This window comes from Fringilla coelebs, assembly GCF_963513975.1.
Source record: "Fringilla coelebs genome assembly, chromosome: 1".
NCBI lineage: Eukaryota > Metazoa > Chordata > Aves > Passeriformes > Fringillidae > Fringilla > Fringilla coelebs.
This window is the reverse complement of record NC_140028.1, coordinates 71995525-72015478: the sequence shown is the minus strand read 5'-3', so window position 1 is coordinate 72015478 and position 19954 is coordinate 71995525. Positions and strand designations below refer to the sequence as shown.

Below are 19954 nucleotides of genomic sequence, written 5' to 3'. Positions count from 1 at the left end.
CTTTCTAAAAAGAATGACTTTTCACCTATTAATTTTAGCTTTTGTAATGTGGCTGACAAAATTGCAGGTGCCATGACAAAAATTAACATTTGCCTGCCAGCTATGTATTTCATCCAAATTATCAGGATATCTATGAAAATGTGGTACTTAGTAAGTATCTGCTTAAAGTACATATTTTCCTCATAAAACAAAGCAACATGACTTTATCTGAGCATGTTAAATGTAATAAATTACTGCAGATCAACACACAGAGAGGCAGCTGAAATCTCATCTAGTTCACTGCAAAATGCTAAATGACCTTTTCTCACAATGAAGTCCTGAGGTAGGAAAAAAGATTGCATGCAAGAACTGGAGTGTCTCTATTGATCTGTGAAGTTGATACTTGCACAAGACATTTGCTAAGCCATTAATTTCAGAATTGTGGACAATATGAGTGTCTTCATGTAGGTAACTAGACTTCCAATGTTGGCATCTCTTCTCCTTACAGTGAAATATACATTCTCTGGGGTGAAAGGCACATTTTATAATATTTCAAAATATGACAAAGCCTTATTTCTATATAAGGAGTCTCTCATAGCTCCTACAAACAATTCAGCAGAGAAAATGATGGGAAAATGATGGTTAGGAAAAGTGGTCATCTGTCAATAGTGTTTTGCTATAAATTTCAAGGTCATTTCCCAGATCCCTGAAAAAGCACTGAAAGGGAAGTATCCCACACTTGTTGGACCTCTGGAGTTTTCCACAGCAGCAAACTGCAAAGCTGCCAACCACCCTCCTCACTGCTCCACCTCTACAGGGCAGCAGCTCCCAAGCACCTTTTTAAGCAGTGAGGTATTATGAAAGAATAACTCCAGGGATATAAACAAGATGGGGGTTGCTAATGTAGTACATGATCCTTTTGCAGGCAAGGACCTGAGTATCTCTCCTACCTTACAAAAGCTCTGGCCAGCCAGGCACACGTGAAGCCCCTGGACCTTTCAATCCTACCTTTGTTACAGCTTTTGGTCTACAGGTCGTGGTTGTGACATAAAACTTGAAATCAACGTTTCAGATTTGTAGTCAATACTGAGCCTTGGGGGAAAATTAATTGCAGACTCTTGTTATTGTAGTATCATCATGACTATTTAGTCTACTTCAAATTCTTCAGTGACTGGACAACCTGAACAAAATGAAGTAACAACTATCTATTTGATACCTATTTGATTTTCAAATCACTCAACTTTTCTTAACAAACACATATTCCCCTTGCAAAATTACTGTTATTCTCATCAATAATTAGGAGCAAAAATAGCTACATTATTCCTGGCATTAGTTTTGCAAGCAGAGTCAGTATGAGAAACTTGGAAAAAATTTCAGTAGCACCTGATAGGACTTTTTGATTCAAAAACCATTCATTTGCAATTATTATTCAAAGTGATATTTACCTTTTCATTTCTTTCTATCTGAAATCACAGCATTCCTGTATGTCATAGCACTCTGTTATAGGAAAGACATTAAAGAAAACCTGGGACTCGCTGAAAAATTCAGGTTGGAAGCGACCTCTTGAGATCTGTAGTCCCACATCTTGTTCTAAACATGGTTAACTTCAACATTAGATGAAGTTACTCAGGGCTTCTATAGCCCAGAAAATATAATTTTACCACAACATTACAAGCTCTGTATTCAACACTGGGTCTCCAGCCTTCTCTGAGCTTGCCTTGCCTGATTTTTAGTTGTGGCAGCAGCTGTCTGGTGGCCATGCTCCTGCTGCCTCTCTCCATTGCCTTAGCTCTGGGAGCACCTCAGGCCTGACCCCCTGGGACAAACAATCCCTCTGGGCTAGCAGGACTCGGGGACAGCAGTGTACAGCCTCAACTGGAATAAAATTGGAGTGGAAGGGGGTTCAAACCACCAGTACTTACATCTCCCTAATGAACTTGAGACCTTTTGCTGTGAAACACCTGCTTTCTGCTTTAGCAACACTGCTATCATTAATTTCAGGATCTAGAGGGACACATGAAGCATAATATCCAAAATCTGTTTTATGGACTAAAAGGCAATAAGCCTGATAATGTACACACGCACATACATCTAAAGCTAAGAATTTATAGTTAGTTTACATTTCTTTATAGCATAACTGAAATCTTAACAGTCTAATTCAAGTATTACTTTTGCTGTAATTATTAGAAAAAATTAAAGAAAAAAAACAATAAAGAAAGAAATACTTCTACATTAAGAAGGCAAAGTCCTAGTAGTAATAATATGGTTTAAACTGTAATGCATACACTTAGTTTACAACCCTTTCTCTGGTATAGAAGTCTCATGCTTTAACTGTTCCTGTGGGTCCTAATGTGGATGGGTTTCAGCCTGGCAGTGGCGGTGAAAGACTTTCAGCAAGCCATAAGCATCTGCAGCCCTTTATAAGGGGAAATAGGAGGCTGAAGTTGATGCTGATGGTTACTTCTTCCTCAATCTAGCATCTCTTTCTTTTTAGATATCTAATCACACACATTTATACCTTGCTCTTTCCTTGCTGGTCTGCAATTCTATGCTCTTGCTCTTTGCTCCCCCTAAGAACACCTGTGTCCTCTTCAGATGCCTAGTGGTGACTGGTCACTTATAGATCTTATAGATCTAAACAGTTATAGATCTGGAGTCTGCAGTGCCAAGCCTGTGCACCATCTCCAATCATTACGTGCATGTATTGCCCCCCACACATTCTGTGTGTTCATTTTTTAAGGCTTCCACTATCATGTCAGGTCTGCAATTTTCCCCCTTATGTTACAGTTGTAAATATCTCGTCCTTCACAGAGTAGCTGTTCATTACTGTTATTTATACAATATCTATGTTTGTGCTGTGTCATAAGAAAAAATTAATTACCTAAAACCACCTTGTCATTAGAAATACTGCTGTTGCAGTTAAGTAAAAATAAATCTCCAGGAAGGCAAAAAAAATTCAGAGAGCTTTAACCCCGGAGCCTTGCAAGCTCAGTACAAAGCCCATGACAATGGCAGTATTGTATTGTGGGGGTACATGGTTACAGAAGACTGAGAGTATACCAGAGAAAAAGGGGAATACTTGAATATTTCTTGCATAACATTTTTAGCTATATTTATGCTACTTTGTGTTAATTAGTGTGGACTGTGACAGTTATTATTATTGTAACGAGATTTTTTTTGGTATTTTCATTAGATTGTTAAGACTTTAATTAGCCTAATGAGATTCTGAGCCCTATATTTATTATGTGTTCTCTTTTGCTCACAAGAATTGAAGCATAAGATCTGATACAGCTAGGACTTCAAAATCTCTCTGCTCACAGATGCCAGCATCTCTCCAGGCAGCCTTTCCCAGTGTTTAACCCTTCTCTTGAGGAACAACCTTTTATCTCCTTCCTGCCAAGATTTATCCTGTCATAGCTCAAGCCTATTGTCTCTCATTCTTTCACTGGGTGCCTTTCAGAGAAATCTGACCACATCTTTTGTGTAAGCTCCTTTGGTACAAGCCAGATGTTAGTTGTCCCCTCCAAGCCTTTACTTCTCCAGGCTAAATACCTTGAGTTCCCCAAGTGTCATCATCTGTCATGACCTGCAGTCCCTGAACCCTGTTCAGTTTCTGTTTGCATATTCTATCCATCTCCCCCATGGTCCACCATGCAAAATCCAACACTTCCTCAGAACAGACCTTATTTCTAGTACTGACATGTGGATTAACAGAAAGGACCGGCACCACATGCGTGTATGAGCACAAAAACTGCTGAAGTAATAAATGGAGTCTAAAATTTAAAAGAACAACACTAGTTTTTGTTTTTCCCATTTACTAGCCTTGAAGCTATGAGGAAAAGGAAAATGAGGAATCTCTTAGAAACTAATTATTGTGTATTCATGAAAATATTAGTAACTTACCTTTTAAAATGCATTGATTAAACTTGCAAGACTCCACATTTCATGTATTAGTTCCAAATGATGTATTTCAATGTTTCTGTTTTTTACTAACAGCCTTAAGCTTCATAAATGTATGAGGCTCCTCTGTTTAGATTAATTCAAAAACAATTTTGAAATATTTCAGTTCCTTTAATGAATGGCATTGCTTTACCACGTTTCAGTGCAAAAACTAAAATCCCACTCAATGATTTGAAACCTCATTCATTTTCATCTGCTGAGTGTTGTTTCTAAAACTATCATTATACTGCCTCCTTCTCGAAGACAGCATTTCAGAGAACTCACTGAACACCAGCACCTTATGAACACCTCCCTGCAATGTTGTAAGAACCTCTCAGTGTATATTCCTGTGTCTCACGATGCAAAGCCCCAGAAGAGAGAGAGAAGAGCAATTATACCGCTGTCAGCATTAAGATCTTGCACTCAGCACCAGTGAGTCATTACCCCTACAAACTGTCAGCCAGACTTTTATCAGGGAGACAAATAACATTATGAGAGGCTATTTTAAATCCGTATCTTGCAATAAGGCTGCAAATTAAAAAGAGGTCAGAATAGTTCCACATTTCTCTGTTACAAACTCTGAAAAGACATAAAAGGTGTGTGAGAAAAACCAAAGTGGGCTTTGAAAATACTGCTTTTTACCACAGGAGTTCAAAAGTGGCCCCAGCCCTGCTGGGAGGTGTCACCACCTGCAGCTTCCCATCCCTTGGGGGGCAGCCAGCCTTTGCTGTGCCCCAACAGCAGAAATACACGGTGGTGTGGGTACAGCGCGTCCAATTCGTACCTCAGAATACACACCATTCCCCCATTTCACCTTTTTTTAATGTGTATTGGTCTCACTTGAAAACAATGAATCTGGGGTTTCTCTTGAATTCTTTGGCATAATTGTTGAGTGGTATTTTAATATACTTATCTGCTGATCTATCAAAATAGTATTCTCAAAAAGGCTATTCAACGACACACAAAAGAAACCCCAATAACTGAAAAACAACAGTAGTCTACTCTCAAATAACATAAAAGAAAATTCACAGAATAATTTGAAACATAAATTGTACATCTTTAGAAAACAATTACAAAATACATGACGTCCATGATCTGCAAAAATGTGCCAATTTGACCTGGAGCCCTAACCATTTAGAAGTACATCCTACGCTCTGCGCTTGTACACAAGAAGCTTATGCAAAGTAAATTAAACTCAATTAATTTTTTTGTTCCTGTTACAGAGATGTAGAATCAAGGGTCATGCTACAACCTTTTGCAGGCTAATAAAGGCTTTGATCAAAACCAATGCCTTTTAAAATGCACGGTGCTCTTACTGTTTCATTGTATCCCAGTTCTCTAAAAATAGTCACCAACATGATTGACTTGCTTCCTGAACACTAACAATGTGGATGATCTTTTGTATCTTCTTGGCAAAACAAGCAGTGTTAAAAACAGACTAAAGTACATCCACTTCTGAACTGATGTCTGCAAACAAAGACATGCATTAATCGTCAGGAAAAAAAACAGTCATCTTATGAAATGAATCCTCATTTCACCTTTTCACATTTAAATACTTAATGTTCCTAAGTGTGATAATATGGAGGCACACATCTTCATTTTTCGCTTGGAAAAAATTTGACAGGAGATAAGGGACATATATTAAGGGGTTGAGGGGATAAAGGCCAAAGAAATATATAGAAGAAGATCTGAAGATCTAATGAGCTCTTTTTGAGCTCACTGGAGGTTGAAAAGATCACTGACTTCCACAGAATACTTGGCTTTTTTCCAGTAAGACATTGACCCATCTGTTACTTACTAATCCAGCGCTGCAATGCACTACTTAGGGCAGTGTAGGTGTCTTAACTAATGTGACAGTTATTCCTATCACAAACACAAACATGACAACACACACCTAAATATATATATATATAATTAAGAACATGTAAGAACAACATAAGAATATAAGAACAACAACATTTATAACTTTTTGCCTCTTTCCATCTTGCTAGGCTACAACATTTTTAAAGCACAAGTACTACAAACCCCAAAGAGGAAGTATCTGTCACATAATCCCTGGTAGTTTTGCTTCTCTTCACTGTCAGGTTCTCAATCATTTCTGCAAGATCTTCAGAAGTGACAGCACACCAAAGCTATTTTCCATAGAAACTAGTAACATTTAGCAAAATAATACACATTTGCAGAGAACATTAGCTAGAACCCTTTGCCCTGTAAGCACTGTCTTCTTAAAAAAAGCATCCTTACTCCTTTAAAATCAGTGTCCAGTAACACAACCTGCCTGCTTCTGGCGGACGAACCAATGTGTTTCCTATTCTTGGAGGGAAAAGCTACCAACAGTAGAAACCCAGGTCCTTACAACTGAGCTCACAGTCCACCCATTTCCTGCCCACAGCTTTGGAGGCAGAGGTGGAAACATAAATGACCGCTCTCACAAACCTCTCCTGCAATAGCAAATTATGCAAATTTTGCATCCAATCATCAAAACTTGCTTTTACTGTAAATCATTCTCCTTAGGATTACTTGAAATGTTTTGTAGTGACTTCAGCCAGTATGCAAGCCAAGTGCCCAGCAGAATAAGGACAGCCTGGTAAAGTCCAGGTGCGGAAATTCCATTTGCTTATTTTAAGAAAAAAGTGTTGGCGATGGATCTTGCAATCTTTACTTTAAAGCAGATAAGGCATTTGTGGGACAGACATGACAATTAAGGTTGGCTGGGACACACAAGGTACACACAAGCATTTTTGTGACCACAGACACCTGTCAGTGTCTCTGTTCTCTGATCCTTAACAGTTCATGGAAGTTTGAGTCTTGGTGACCTTCAAAGCAAAATGCACCTATCTTCTTTACTACTTGATGAACTGATTTGTATTTCAAATTCTCTTAAACGAGGCACCTATCTGTCAGGATGATAGGCACTGTACAGAACTTGCCAAGAGAAAAAGAACTATATAAAGCAATCAGAGAATTCTTTTATTTAACTGCTGCAATAAATGACAGTATCATTATGCAATTTCCCTAGCTCCTCTTAACAAACCTGACCTCTAGAACTATATCACATGATTCATCAGTATTGTGGATTCAAATATTTTTCAAAAACAGTGCAATAATATCTTCCTGCAGTGATTTGCAGCACTGGTCTTGGGCATGAAGAACTGAAGATTCCCAAAAGCACACATGTACACAAAAGCACACAGCTCGTTCCATGAGGACAACAAAAGATACGGTGGGGAAACAGGATCTATACACTGTTTTTAACTCTCTTTATCATAAAATATTTTCATAGAACAAGTGAGAAAAAAACCCATATTTTGACAATAGAAATAACTGTAACACTTTCCTGCAGTCAGACGGAAATTGTGCACAACCATGTCCAAAAGACTGGGCATGTTTCATGAAGTTTAAGTAATTCAGTAAGTGTTTTCCCATTAACAAGCTGGATTACATAGCAACAAACAGGAGCAAAGTGTGCAAACAGAAGAGCAGACCCCCACAGGGGTGTTCCTTTACCTGTTGCCTCTTCTCAAACTCTAGCTTGATGCGGGATTTGATGCAGTTGCACGTGTCCTGATACGTCTGCTGCAGCGCCAGCTCCATGAGGTGCTTGTGGTACGCTCCTGCCAAGTTCCCGCAGATAAAAATTATTACATTTGCCAATATCTGGGGGGATTAAAAAAAAAAAATGTCAGGGAATTTATATAAATATATTAACAGAAATTATTCCTAGCTTGCAATGAAAGATTGCTGCAGTTATGTATTTTGCTTTTGTTTGTTTCTAGCTTAGGTTAACCTTTTAAAAAGCCTTTAAAATTAGTGGCAACATCCCAAGCAATAACAGAATCACAGAATCAGTTAGGCTGGATACTGTTTTAATTTAGGATTAAACAGGAATGGAAATGAACAACATGTTTGCCTACTCAATGAGGTACACGTTTTCTGAAAAAAGAACTTCAGCTCATGTTGGAGCTCACTGCTGAGTATTAACTAGGCAGGATCATCACCTACTCATGTAAAACAATAGCTCTGGCTCCTAATAGCAATATTGGAAGCCGTGTTATTGCTGTGCTCTTTTAGCAATGTTTTCTTTTGCAGTGCCATATGATTAAGGGGTGAAAAGTTTCACCCACACCCATGAAAAGCCTGACCTGCATTTTACCTCAGCCTGATCCACTGCTATCCGTCAGTCAGCTATAAATAGTAACCTTGGTGATGATAAGCAGTGTTTAAGGAGCAAGATCTGACAGCTGCCTACGAGAATATACTTCTCCTTACTACCAAAAAATTACATTTGCCTAAAACACAGAACTTAAAGATCTAAGATTTAGGCAGTCACATTTGCAGCATCAGATGCCCTCTGCAAGCAACAACCCACAAACGTGAGAAATAAGTTTGCTTAAAAATATCCAAGCCTTTTTTGCACTTGACCTTTGAAAAGGACACAATATTGTGTGATGATGCTAATACTTTTAACTGTACCCAGCTTATTGCTGCAAATAAAAGAAACACATTTATCCATTCGAGCTCACTCAGAGCAAAAGAAACACAGTAAAGTAATGAAGGCAATTCCTAATTCAATAATAAAAGTAATAATAAAGATAATATTAAATTGAAGTTGAGATACAGCTGCAGTCTGCTCAGAGCAGGTCTCTATCGTCTCTCCCTGTAAGGCCCTAGTGTATCATACACCCTGGATTACAAGCACTCCTGATCTGGAGGAAAAGGAGGAAGAAAGGGGCAAAACTTTTGTTAAGTCTCCATAGCTAATCTAATAATCAAGTTTATGATAGATTTCCCTGGTGATCATTCATGGGTTGGTCCTGGTGTACCTATTTGTGACTTGCTAATGGTGAAAGAGACAGACCAGAAAAAATGTCCAACAGTAAGCTATGGTGGTTCAGAGGAAAAAGACATATTGTTTTTTAACAGAAATCTATGTCCTTGTGGAATACATTTGATTCACAAAAAAACTCCCATGGAGTTTAAATGTTTCTTTAATAAATGGTGACTTTAAAATGCAAGATTTAAATATATGCTTTTATTTTCCTCACAGATTTTAACATCATTACATGCAATACTTGTTCCTCCATCTGTGACATTTCTGACAGCTCACCTTTCATGGCTCCACAAAGCTAAAAGCAGGAGATATTCACCTTTACTGCAAAAATGATCGATGTTTTCAATTTGGTAGAACGTTTTTCTTTCCCTAAAACTTTAAGATCATGGCATTATAATGTTTCTAAAAGTAACATGTGAGTTCTTAAATTTTTCTAAAATAGATAAATCTAAAAACAAGGAGAAAAATCTACATATTTCACTTTTTCTGAAGAACTTCTGTTATGAAGTAGAGAAATAAGAAATAGTTTAAATTAAACATTTCACAACCGCCAATAATCTAAAAAAAACTCCACAAACATATAAGATCATGGTGTACAGCAAAACATTTGACCTTAAAATATTTTATATTTCTTTGTAAATCACAATTGCTGGATTTTGCTTTGATGTCAGCAAACATGGATTAGTGAACAAAGATCTTGTGTGACAGATCACAGTACAGGGCTAAGGGTCTACCGACTGGCAATCATTTCTGGGTTTTAAAATTAAATTATGAAGTAGGAAAAAATGCTTGAAAATAAAGACTGCTGGGCATAGAAAATGCTGAGATACGTAGCAGGAAGGTTTAGTAATAAATGATCACTGAAATGAACTGAAATCAACAGTGTGCTGTCATAATCTCTAGTTAGATGTCACTGTTGAAAGTCTGCACATACACTTCCTAAATGAATTGTCCAGCTTCATAAAGTTACAGACCATTTAAAGCAAAACTTCAGGAATATAATCAATCCAATTTAAAAAAAATATACTGTAATGGGTAGATGGAGGAGTAAATTATGAGTATCATCTTCACAGTCATAGAAAAACAAATTACAGTTTTATGACTGAAGTAGCTGAAGTGAGAAAATAGATGGAAAGGAGTGACAGGCAAGGAAGCTAATTAACCAGGCTTTTCAGATACTCAATGGGGTAATTCAGCCCACATGGAGCTCGGCAATGCCTTCCAGTACCTGAATTAAGCAGCTGGAAGACAGTGCAAGGTATCTCAGCCACTTCCATACTCAGTGTAGATGTAACAAGTAAAAGTGTAAGTGAATATGCAGGTAGAAACTGTCTTTAAAATACCCTCATTATTTAGGTAAGCATGGATTTAATTCAGAAATGTGTCACTAAGGGATAAAATTTAAAAAAAAATCAAGAAATGGATGAACTGCTTTCTAAACAGATTTTTTTTGCCTGCATTTATTCTGGCTTGAGCGAATATTTCTGCTATTGAGCAAAATGCATCCTGCCAATAGAGCGTTCAATAGCAAGTGCAATTAACATTACTAAACAAAATAAGCAACACTACATACCTTTTCCTTAATATCCCTCCTCTCCCAAGTCTGCATTTTCCTTTTAATTGCAGCTCAGTTTCAACATGAGCTGGACATGAGCTCCATGCCAGGCTTCTTCTAAAGTCTCATAAGCATTCTCCCAGACAAGACAGGTTCAAAGTTTTTCTCAATCCAAAAAAATTAACTGAGCTTCCCACTTCTTAAGCAATAATCAACTCTAATCAATATGCAATCACACAAAAGGTTTCTTCTGTTCACCCACCTGCTCTGAGAAGATGCCAAGCTCTGAATCCTACCAGTACCAAAGCACTTGGAATGAAAGCCTGAGTCAGACCAATCTTCTACTTTTCTCTAGGGTAGAACTCTGCAGTGTGTTTTCCCCCATTTTTTTTTCCCTGTCTCATCCCTGCCTCCCTCCAGCCCTAGATGTGTATTACATAATAAGAAAAGCTGTGGTGGATCTTCTGGTGAAAAATTCTCCACCTTTCTGTGATAGCTCTGATAACTGTGCAGATCAAACTGTAGGAGAGATCCTGTTTAGAGAATTCAGGAATCAATGACACAGCATGGTTAAGGATTTCTCCCACGAGGACAAGACTGAATTGTGGAAAAGAGTGTAAATAATGATGGCAACTCAAAAAAGACCAGAGTGACCTCAGAGACAGCATTGCATGAACCTGGTTCACACCCTTTACAAGCAGGCACTGTATGACCCAAACCCCAAAAACCCACAGCATACATAAATTCTGCTAAGCTCCCACTCAATTCACCATATGGAAACACTGAGCAAGGCAGCAGAAGTTCCCATCCCTCTGTACAGTCAGAGTGGAGAGAGAGGCAAATCTATCTCGTGGGCCATCTGCATCCCTTCAAATATATCCATTAACTGTATACTGTGCTGAAGTTTCTGTTTCATCAATGAATAAATTCCATGTGTACAGAAAGTGATCTAAACATGAGTCAAAATCAACACAAGGAACACCAGGACACCACCAGGAAGTATCTCTAATCACTTGTGGAACATAATCATGGTTGATGTCTCCTCAGTCTGTTCTGACCTACAGAAAACTCTGCGTGCTTCCTGGCAATGGGGAAATTTCACATTCAAGCACAGGTATTTTTTCAGTATCAGTGAATATCAAGTAATCAGATGTCTAGTGCTTCACTATCAAAATAGACTGTATTTAAAAGCAAATGAAGACAAAGTTAAGTAGCTATGACTAATTTCTCAAGAGAGTACTACAGTTCACTGAGCTGCTCAAAAAAATGTAGTACATCATATATAAGCTCAACTGATGAAAAGTACCCTCAAAGGTATATGCATACAAAAAAGTACTATGCTATATAAAAATAGAAGAATTATAATAAACACTGCTGATTCTGATTGAAGCATAAGTAATTTGTTAAATATCTTAGAAACTGCTGTTGAAAATACTGAATATAAAAATTAGAATCCTCCATGGATTTTCCCTGCATTGAAGCTTCCAGTTTATGAGTTACTTTGCCACATTTCTTTCCTCTTAGATATTTTACATATCCTTCCCAAATGCTGCAAGAACAGAATTTTTAACAACAAAACCAAAAAAAACCCAACACAAACTATTAACAATTTCTTTCAATAGTTAAATTTCACTTTTCTTCTGGATAAGAAAACTGAGGTCATGAAAGGTGAGGGGTGGGCAAAACTGGCTATCATTGATGATATCTGCATGGAAATTAATGTAAGAAAAAAGAATTCTTATGTCATTGCCTAAGCTCAAATTCTTTAGCTCTGCAAAGATGAATTGTCTCTCCCTTTATTTGCTGTTTCACATGATGATGTGACAAATCTATCATCTATGTGGTGTGGACAGCCAAGTTAAGGAACAAGTCTGTTCTGCTTTGGAACCTGAGTCAGACATAATTCAGCTAAAAACAACGGGATAAATGCTGGATGGAACTGAAAAGCAGCATTTTAGAAGGACATGCTTAGCCCCTATGTATATTAGTTATTCACTTGGTCACCATGCCCACTACCATTATTTTAACTAGATGTATTCAGAAGTTTCTCCAGTTATTCCATGGAAATCTCTTCCACGTGGAGCTCTGGCCAGTCACACAATGTTGCCTTTTTCTTCTTTCAGATTTCCAAACCTACAGAAGTCCAACATTTGAATACATTTCAGTGCCGACAACATTAATAGCTGTGTCACAGCTCACAAATAGGATGGCAAATTTGAAAATGGGAGATGTTTTGCCATATGGCAACCCCTGTTCAAAAACAAGGAGCTTTGGGGAGGAGGAAAATTGCAGGGCAAAAATTTTTGTAGCTGATCTAAGGCTAGTGATCATGTGGTGCCTGGTCTACCAGCTGCTGTCACAGAAAGTAACACCTGGCTTTTCCTGTACTTAGTGAGACCACTAAGTTGAGGTCTTCATTATGAAAGCTCCTGTGTTTCATGAAGAAATGTAGCAACCTCTTAGATTTCTACCTGTTTCAGAGATGATGGTAAAAGATTATGAATTCGAGTAATTCAGGTACAGAACATGACTGGCTGAAGGACAGAGAAATTATGGGCAACTGCATACTTACTTTCTCATGAATTCAAAGTAAAAAATCAATTTCTTTAAATACTGTGAAATTATTTTAATAGTCTGAAAGGTCAAAGATATTTAAATCCTTAAATACTTATGAAGGCCACAGTAAGAACACACTACAGAAGAGAAGAAACAGGAAGACCCAATATCCTCTGATATTTTGTCTATATCAAGGAGAACGTAAAATGTTTTACAGCAACGTAAGTAGAAAAAAAAAAAGCTGAAATTTTGCAAGAAACAACTCATTTAAAAGAAAAATCACAAACCAACCAAAAAACCCCCTTTCAACTTAAGACTTCTCAAAATAACCGAGAAGCAACAAAAAAATAAATATTTGAATTACTCAGTATCCCAGATGGTTCCAAATTTTCAGTGCTAAAATAAATTTGGTAAAGAATCCCTCTGTGGAAGGGGAATTGATGTCATTTTACAAGCCAGGAAGTTGTGATGTTGTCTTCTAATTGGTATGTGTGATTCTCTTTGTAGCTTCTGCAATCAGAGCATTGAGGACAACAGCAGGATATTCCTTTTTTGTAGTATCTATATTTTTTCATATGATTTTCTTTATATCATTATTACACATTGAATTTTCTCATAGCTCTAAGCTGTTCTGTGGAATGACTGGATTTATTTCCTTCGGCTCTGGGCATGCACAGACCCTATCTATATGCCAGTGTAGATAAAAACAGATCATAAACTCTAAGCTCTTTAATCAAACCCAGGAAAAATAAACCAGAAACAAGAATCAGAGTTACAGTCCCTTTAGATCACTTCTGTGTAATACATATAATCAATATCATTGCCTCTAATTAATGACTCTTAATATTTTGAATTTAAATTTATTTATTTTTTGCCAGAGGGAAGCTCACACTCTCCTCAGTAAAAAGGAAACAGGCAGCCACTGCACTTTCCTGGTTGCCTGCAGAGAGGTCTTTTGTGTTTACATGTACCTCTAGGATCATTTCATTTCTTTACCACTAAAACTGATCTTTGGATGCTCTCTCAAAAAGACTGGGATTAAGTTTTAGGTTCTGGATCTCGCATAAGGGTGAGTATTAATGTGCTATAATAAAAGAAAAAGACCATAAAATAAAAAAAAAAATAAATTAAAAATCCTGAAAATAAAATCTATGGAGTAATACATCAATCTTTGTCCTGCTACAGAAATAATCCTGTGTCTGATCTCAAAATACCTTGTCTTTTCCCATAAATCTGGTTTACTCTTTAAAAAAAAAACCCCAAACCAAAATCTCTGATATAAGTACATTTACAGGACCAGCAATATACTGCCAAGTTTAATGTGTACCAGTAGATTTCTCCCTACATGCCCTGATCAGAAGTACTCCTGGGCTATCTCTCCTGCACTGCCTTGCAGCCTTCATTAAGCTTATTTCTTATTATTACCTACCAGACTTACTGAAATTTCTTCATATATCTCTAAACATCTCTCCTTCTGGCAAGTTTTACAGAAACTAATCAATACATTCAAAAGACACCAGGAGAAGGAGAGACAAACAAATAAATGAACTGATGAACTCAATGACATACATGCTCCTCATTCATGTACTGATATGCCTAAACCTCAAGAACTTACTGTTGATTTCAGATTTCTCCCCTAATTTCTCTAGTTTATACTGTATGTAACTGCACTGCATATTAATATGCTACATACTCTCAGTTATCAATATATATGGAAATTAGAACCATTGGACAGTTTAGAATTACACGGATAAATTACAGTAGGAACATATGCTCAGCCTAATTTTTCTACTGCATTTCAAACAGTTGGCAATAAATATGTGCTTTGATCTATTTGATAAACACCATGAAATTGTATTTTTTATGATGCCTATATAAAATTCTGATTTATATAAGCATGTTTTTCGCAGGTAATATTTTTTGTCTATCAGTGTTCTCAATGACTGGATAAGATTTTTAACTGGATATACTTAAGAATTTCTCCTGCTTGTCTGATGACTATGACAAACTTTAATCAAGCTCATTTTTCAGAGTTTGACAGTCTGTACTAGGAATTGGTGGTCTTTGGCTATACAGTTCACAGAGAATGGTGTGGAGCAGAAGGGAGGATAATGATAGTGGTGTGTAAGTGAGGAAAGTAATGACCTACAGAGCTGGATTAAATGGATTCCAGAACGTCCTCAGAATTGGAGTTAGTAATTAATGCAACCTCACAAGTGTTTTTAATGTTTTTTAAAGAACTTGGTTACCATTTTGAAATATGGTGAGATCTCTAATCAGCATTTGGGTTAAGTCATCTAACAGGAAAATTTGCCCTCAGGAAACCTTAAAGTTCTATTTTCTGGTGTCAGGCAAATGCTGTCAAGAGTAAGCAAGGTGAGACAAAGAAAGTACTAAATTTGGGTTACGTTCAAGAAGGAATGAAAAAAATGTTCATGTTGTCGGTGCCAATTCATTCCATCTGTACATAAAACACATCATTTTTCTCTCCCTCATGCCTCAAAACTGTCAAGATGTCATTTGTCAGGTCAGGCTTTCTACTACAAAGCCCTAGTGTGAAGCATCTTGGACACCCTGAAACAGTTTTTTCCTAAATCACGTGGTTTGTGGCAATATATTCCGAGTAACACCTTAGAAGTTAGCACAGTACCTCCAATTCATAGAGCAGAATTGGAGTCACAGAATCCTTATGGTTGGGAAAGACCTCTAAGATCATCAAGTCCAAACATTCACCCAGCACCACCATGTTCACCACTAAGCTCTGTCCCTAAGTGCCACACATTTTTGGTACACTTCCATGGACGACAATTGCACCGCTTCCCTGGGCAGCCTGTTCCAGTGCCTGACCGCCCTTACAGCAAAGCTGTTCTTCCTAATATCCAGTTTAAATCACCCCCTGGCACAATTTGGTGCCATTCCCTCTGGTCCTCTTGTTTGTTACTTGGGAGAAGAGAACCCATCTGTTTAAAACCTCCTTTCAGGTAATTGTATGAAGTTAGGAGATCTCTCCTGAGCCTCCTTTTCTCCATCATTTTCTATTCATACCAGCATTAGTGACAACCCCTACAGAGCAGCACATTCACTGCAGCCACCTAAAATACTACACAGCGTTGTTAGGAACAGGCTATTACTCTCAAACTAGCTGAGAGCAATGATTAAACAAATGGAGGTACTCATCCAGGGAAGAGACATTTTCCATCCCTCCAGACTTGCTCTTTTACTCCTACCTTCTGTTCCATGTCTTTTAAAGAACTACTTATCCACATACACTTATCTTCCCTCTCAGCTCACTGCAAACGTTTGGACAAAGGACTCCTTCCAAGACACACAGCTATGAATGAATCAGCCCCATCTACTTGTTTGTTGATGCCTTCAGCCAGACTCAAGGTCCTTTTAAGAAAAGACTATCTTTTGCTCCTTTCAAAATAGAATGTGTTTATCTCATTCTCTATTCTTACAGTTTCATTTTTTGCCTCACAAAGACACTGAGTTTACAGACCTAAAGTCACCCTAACCCTTTCTAGAAGCTTTTAAAAGTTTATTTTCACATTTTCTAGCTTACGGTCGACAGGAACCAGGGCCTATTTCAGACCAACCTATACATGCTCTCCTTCACCCATCCCTCTGAGAGGATTTTAATGTGAGATTTTCTTCCATTCCTTCTTCACTCAACAGGCAAACAGAAATTGTTTCTCTGTGATAGCCTTGTCTTCCCTGAGTCTTTTTGTAACCTGGACGTCAAATTTCCTTACAGACTCTCTGAAAGTCCTTTTGTTACTCAAGTGCTGAAGCAAGGACCCAGCATGCAGGGCAGGGGAATTGGTTTGGTTAACTGCCATAGCTCTAGTTGTTATCTAAAACAAATCACACACTTTTAGGTGTATGTTCTTCAAACTCCTATCTGACCAGAGCAACTGCATACAAAGGCATTTTGCAGCACTTTAAAAAACACTTGCACAGATGAAATGTTTTCACTTCGGCTAATTAACTTTAGTGGTGCAAATAGATTCCAAAATTGCTGATAAAGCATGCTAATTAGCAGAATGAACAGCAGGAAAAAATTGCAGCTACAACAGGCACAATCAGAAGGTGGATTGAGATAGCTCCATAAGGTATTTTATAGCTCGGCTACCATACCTCTAAAACAAATATTATTTTAAATGAATTACAATTTAAAACTGCTTATGATTATGTAATATTCAATGTAAAAAAAATTATTTCCTTACTGTCAATTTTGCTCATATTTTAATTTACTCTTTCCTGTGCTCAAAATATTCTCTAGAGGTTTTTGCTTGGTAAACGAGCCTACAAATTTTGTGCACCGTACAAGAAGCAGCTTTTAGGTTATGATGGCTGGAGGGAAGATTAAATGCTAAACAACAAAGTTTTCCCTTCCCAAGATTGTATTTCAAAAATCAAATGTGTTTAATACTGTGAACACAAAGACAAATAGAAATCACTAAACTGGTAATAATGCTGTTTACATTATAACCTTCCCCAATACCTACCCCTCTGCCTTACTGCCAGATTTTGCATTTAACACACTTCTTACAAATTCCTTTAAAGTTTGTATACTATATTTCTACATATTTTACAAACAAAGAGCTGTGAATCTATTATTGAAATATATCATGGTGCTTTGCAAAACTGAAAGGCTTTCCAAGGTACAAAGAGAAGTTACTAATAATATGAAGGAAATAACACAATTTCCAGATGATTGCAGTTATATTGTATTTATTAATTTCTGACTACATTCCCAAATGTGACTGGAATATTATTGGAACACTATGGATAAATTAGAAATAGTCACATGAAAATACAACCTCTTTTTTCAAATTCTGATGCACACGTAGCAAGAAAAATAAAAAAAAACAATTTCCCTTTTCTAATGTTTTTAGTCTCCTGCCTCTCTTTATAAAAGATGCCTGTTTTAAACCTGGCATGTTCTAAGATAATAGAAAAATTACATCTTAAGCGCTTCTAAGCAGCAATATGAGCAATACAGAAAGTGCATATGACGTGCAGGACTTTTTCCTGCATGGAATGACTATTTTTTTATTCTCCACAAGAAAAATAATCCTGTACAAAAAGAAAATTCTTATTTAAACCCCATCAGTTTCAGTTGCTAATGCAAGTTATCTTTACAGCAAAGTAAGCTTCACCCTGCAACCAACCTACCTTTTAATAGTACAGCCTGCCATTTGAAAGATTTGACAATACATCATGAAGATATGAAGTAATACAACATGAAAGAAGACCTGGGAGCAGTATTTCTCACATACCAACCCTTCTTAATCAGAAAAGGCTGCTGGAGCATTAATGTATTGCAAAGTAATGTGCTATCTAAGGGAAGTAGGTCTCAGCACCACACAGAATAGCAGATTCACTTTGCTTTTCAGTTATGTTATGTTTAAAATACAACTTCACAAATCTGCAAATCCACATACACACTAAGTTAATTTTTCTTCACTTAACATCTCAAATTCAAGTTAATGAATTTGTGTGTATGGACATTACCCATGCTAACCTCTGTAGCAGCCCTTGCTCTGTTTTACTAACCACTCCAACATATTAATGGAAGTGTTTCTCAGTTCTCTCCAACAGGCATCCTTTATCTCTCTTTTGAATATCCCAATCCGATCAACAAATGCTGCTACCTTGTTATTCACCACCTTCTGCAGAGAAAGGTTTTCAACATACTTTTCTCTTTGAGGAAAAGACAAAATCACAGCTAGGAACCCACAGTTATCCAGTGGCTCTAAGCCTACAAACTGACTCCTTTCCTTCCCCACTCCCACTGCTCATCAGATATTTCTACGAGCCGTGGGATGCTGAAGAACAACGCTGGCAAACCAAAGCTGTTCCAACTCTCCCAATTCATTTCAGCACAAGTTTATCACTGTGCACAGAACTCCTCTCCAAGCAGTTTTCTGACACAGCCTGCAAACAAGAGGCTTCATGGAAAATAGCTGACTATTTTAGGAAGACTTCAAAATTGACAGGCAGGTCAGTCCCTGAACAGCCAGTTAGATGGGCAATACCAGCAGGTCTGGCTTTTGCAAGAGCACAAAGACAGGTTTGGCCCCTGCCATCTGGGCTTCTTGAAGCAGAAGCATGAGAAAGAATATGATCAGCAGCTCACAGGAGAACTCTTTAAATGCTGGCCCCAAAGCAAAATGATGGGAGCCGCATGCAAAAGTCACAGGACAGGTAAAAACATTTCATTGCTTAAAATGCCAAATAAGGGACAAAATGAGTAATCACTTAAAGAACAGGATTGCAATGAGTAAGAAACTTTGCTTACTCTAGGCAAGGCTTAAAAATCCCTGTGTTGTATTAGTGCTCCTTTATTCAGTTACTTTGCTGCTATTTTTCAGTTGCTTGCTCCGAAGATTCTTTGATTTGCTGTCACATGTTCAAAATGTGTTCAAAATTGTGACTTTCTTTAGTCTTCCTACAGATTTCATCTTCCTCCACCTTCTTTGCGTTGAATAGGTGGTGTAGATAGTGTCCACGGAGGTAACACAGAAATGGACAGTGAATTTCTTCAAAGTGGTCCTTTGCAAGGCGCTCTTCAGGAGGAGAAATGAGCAGCAATATTATGGCTATTAGGGACAGCTAGCTGGGCAGCACTGCAAGGACAGTACAGAGGTACGAGCTGCGCATGAGGCCACCATTTTATCAAGGTAAATGCAGACCCAGCTGCAGAATAAACCAGCATATTGAATGGAAAAGAAATCCGTGCTTTTTAGAAAATAAATATTTTATACGCTTGATTTGTTCCTACTCTGAAACAATGGTCATCAAAACTACTTCATACGTTGACAAAGAAAACAGCTGTATGACTTTTTATTGGTGTTTTGTGGAGCTGCCAACATTTGACAGTATGGCTGAGGGCAGGTGTATTCCCACTCCAGACACCAGCATGGACAGACCTTTCGTAATTAGCACTGTGATGAACATGCTTATTGCCTGCCAAGTGACAAAAAAAAAGGTTTGCAGACAACACACCAAGGGAGTGCACTGCTACAGAGCCCCAGAGATTATTTCCTGGAAATGTATTTTTTCCCTCTAGCATTATCTTAACACTCCTC

General features: G+C 37.6%; 1 protein-coding gene across 1 annotated transcript in view; it reads right to left on the bottom strand.

Moving 5' to 3' along the window:
• Positions 1-19954, bottom strand: part of ADCY2 (adenylate cyclase 2) — a gene marked incomplete at its 5' end in the record, with an annotated part of 204281 nt that overhangs the window by 98133 nt on the left and 86194 nt on the right. Inside the window, one exon of the mRNA XM_084212764.1 lies at positions 7426-7575. Within this exon, the coding sequence (XP_084068890.1) occupies positions 7426-7575 (150 nt within the window). The remainder of the gene's footprint in view (positions 1-7425; positions 7576-19954) is intronic.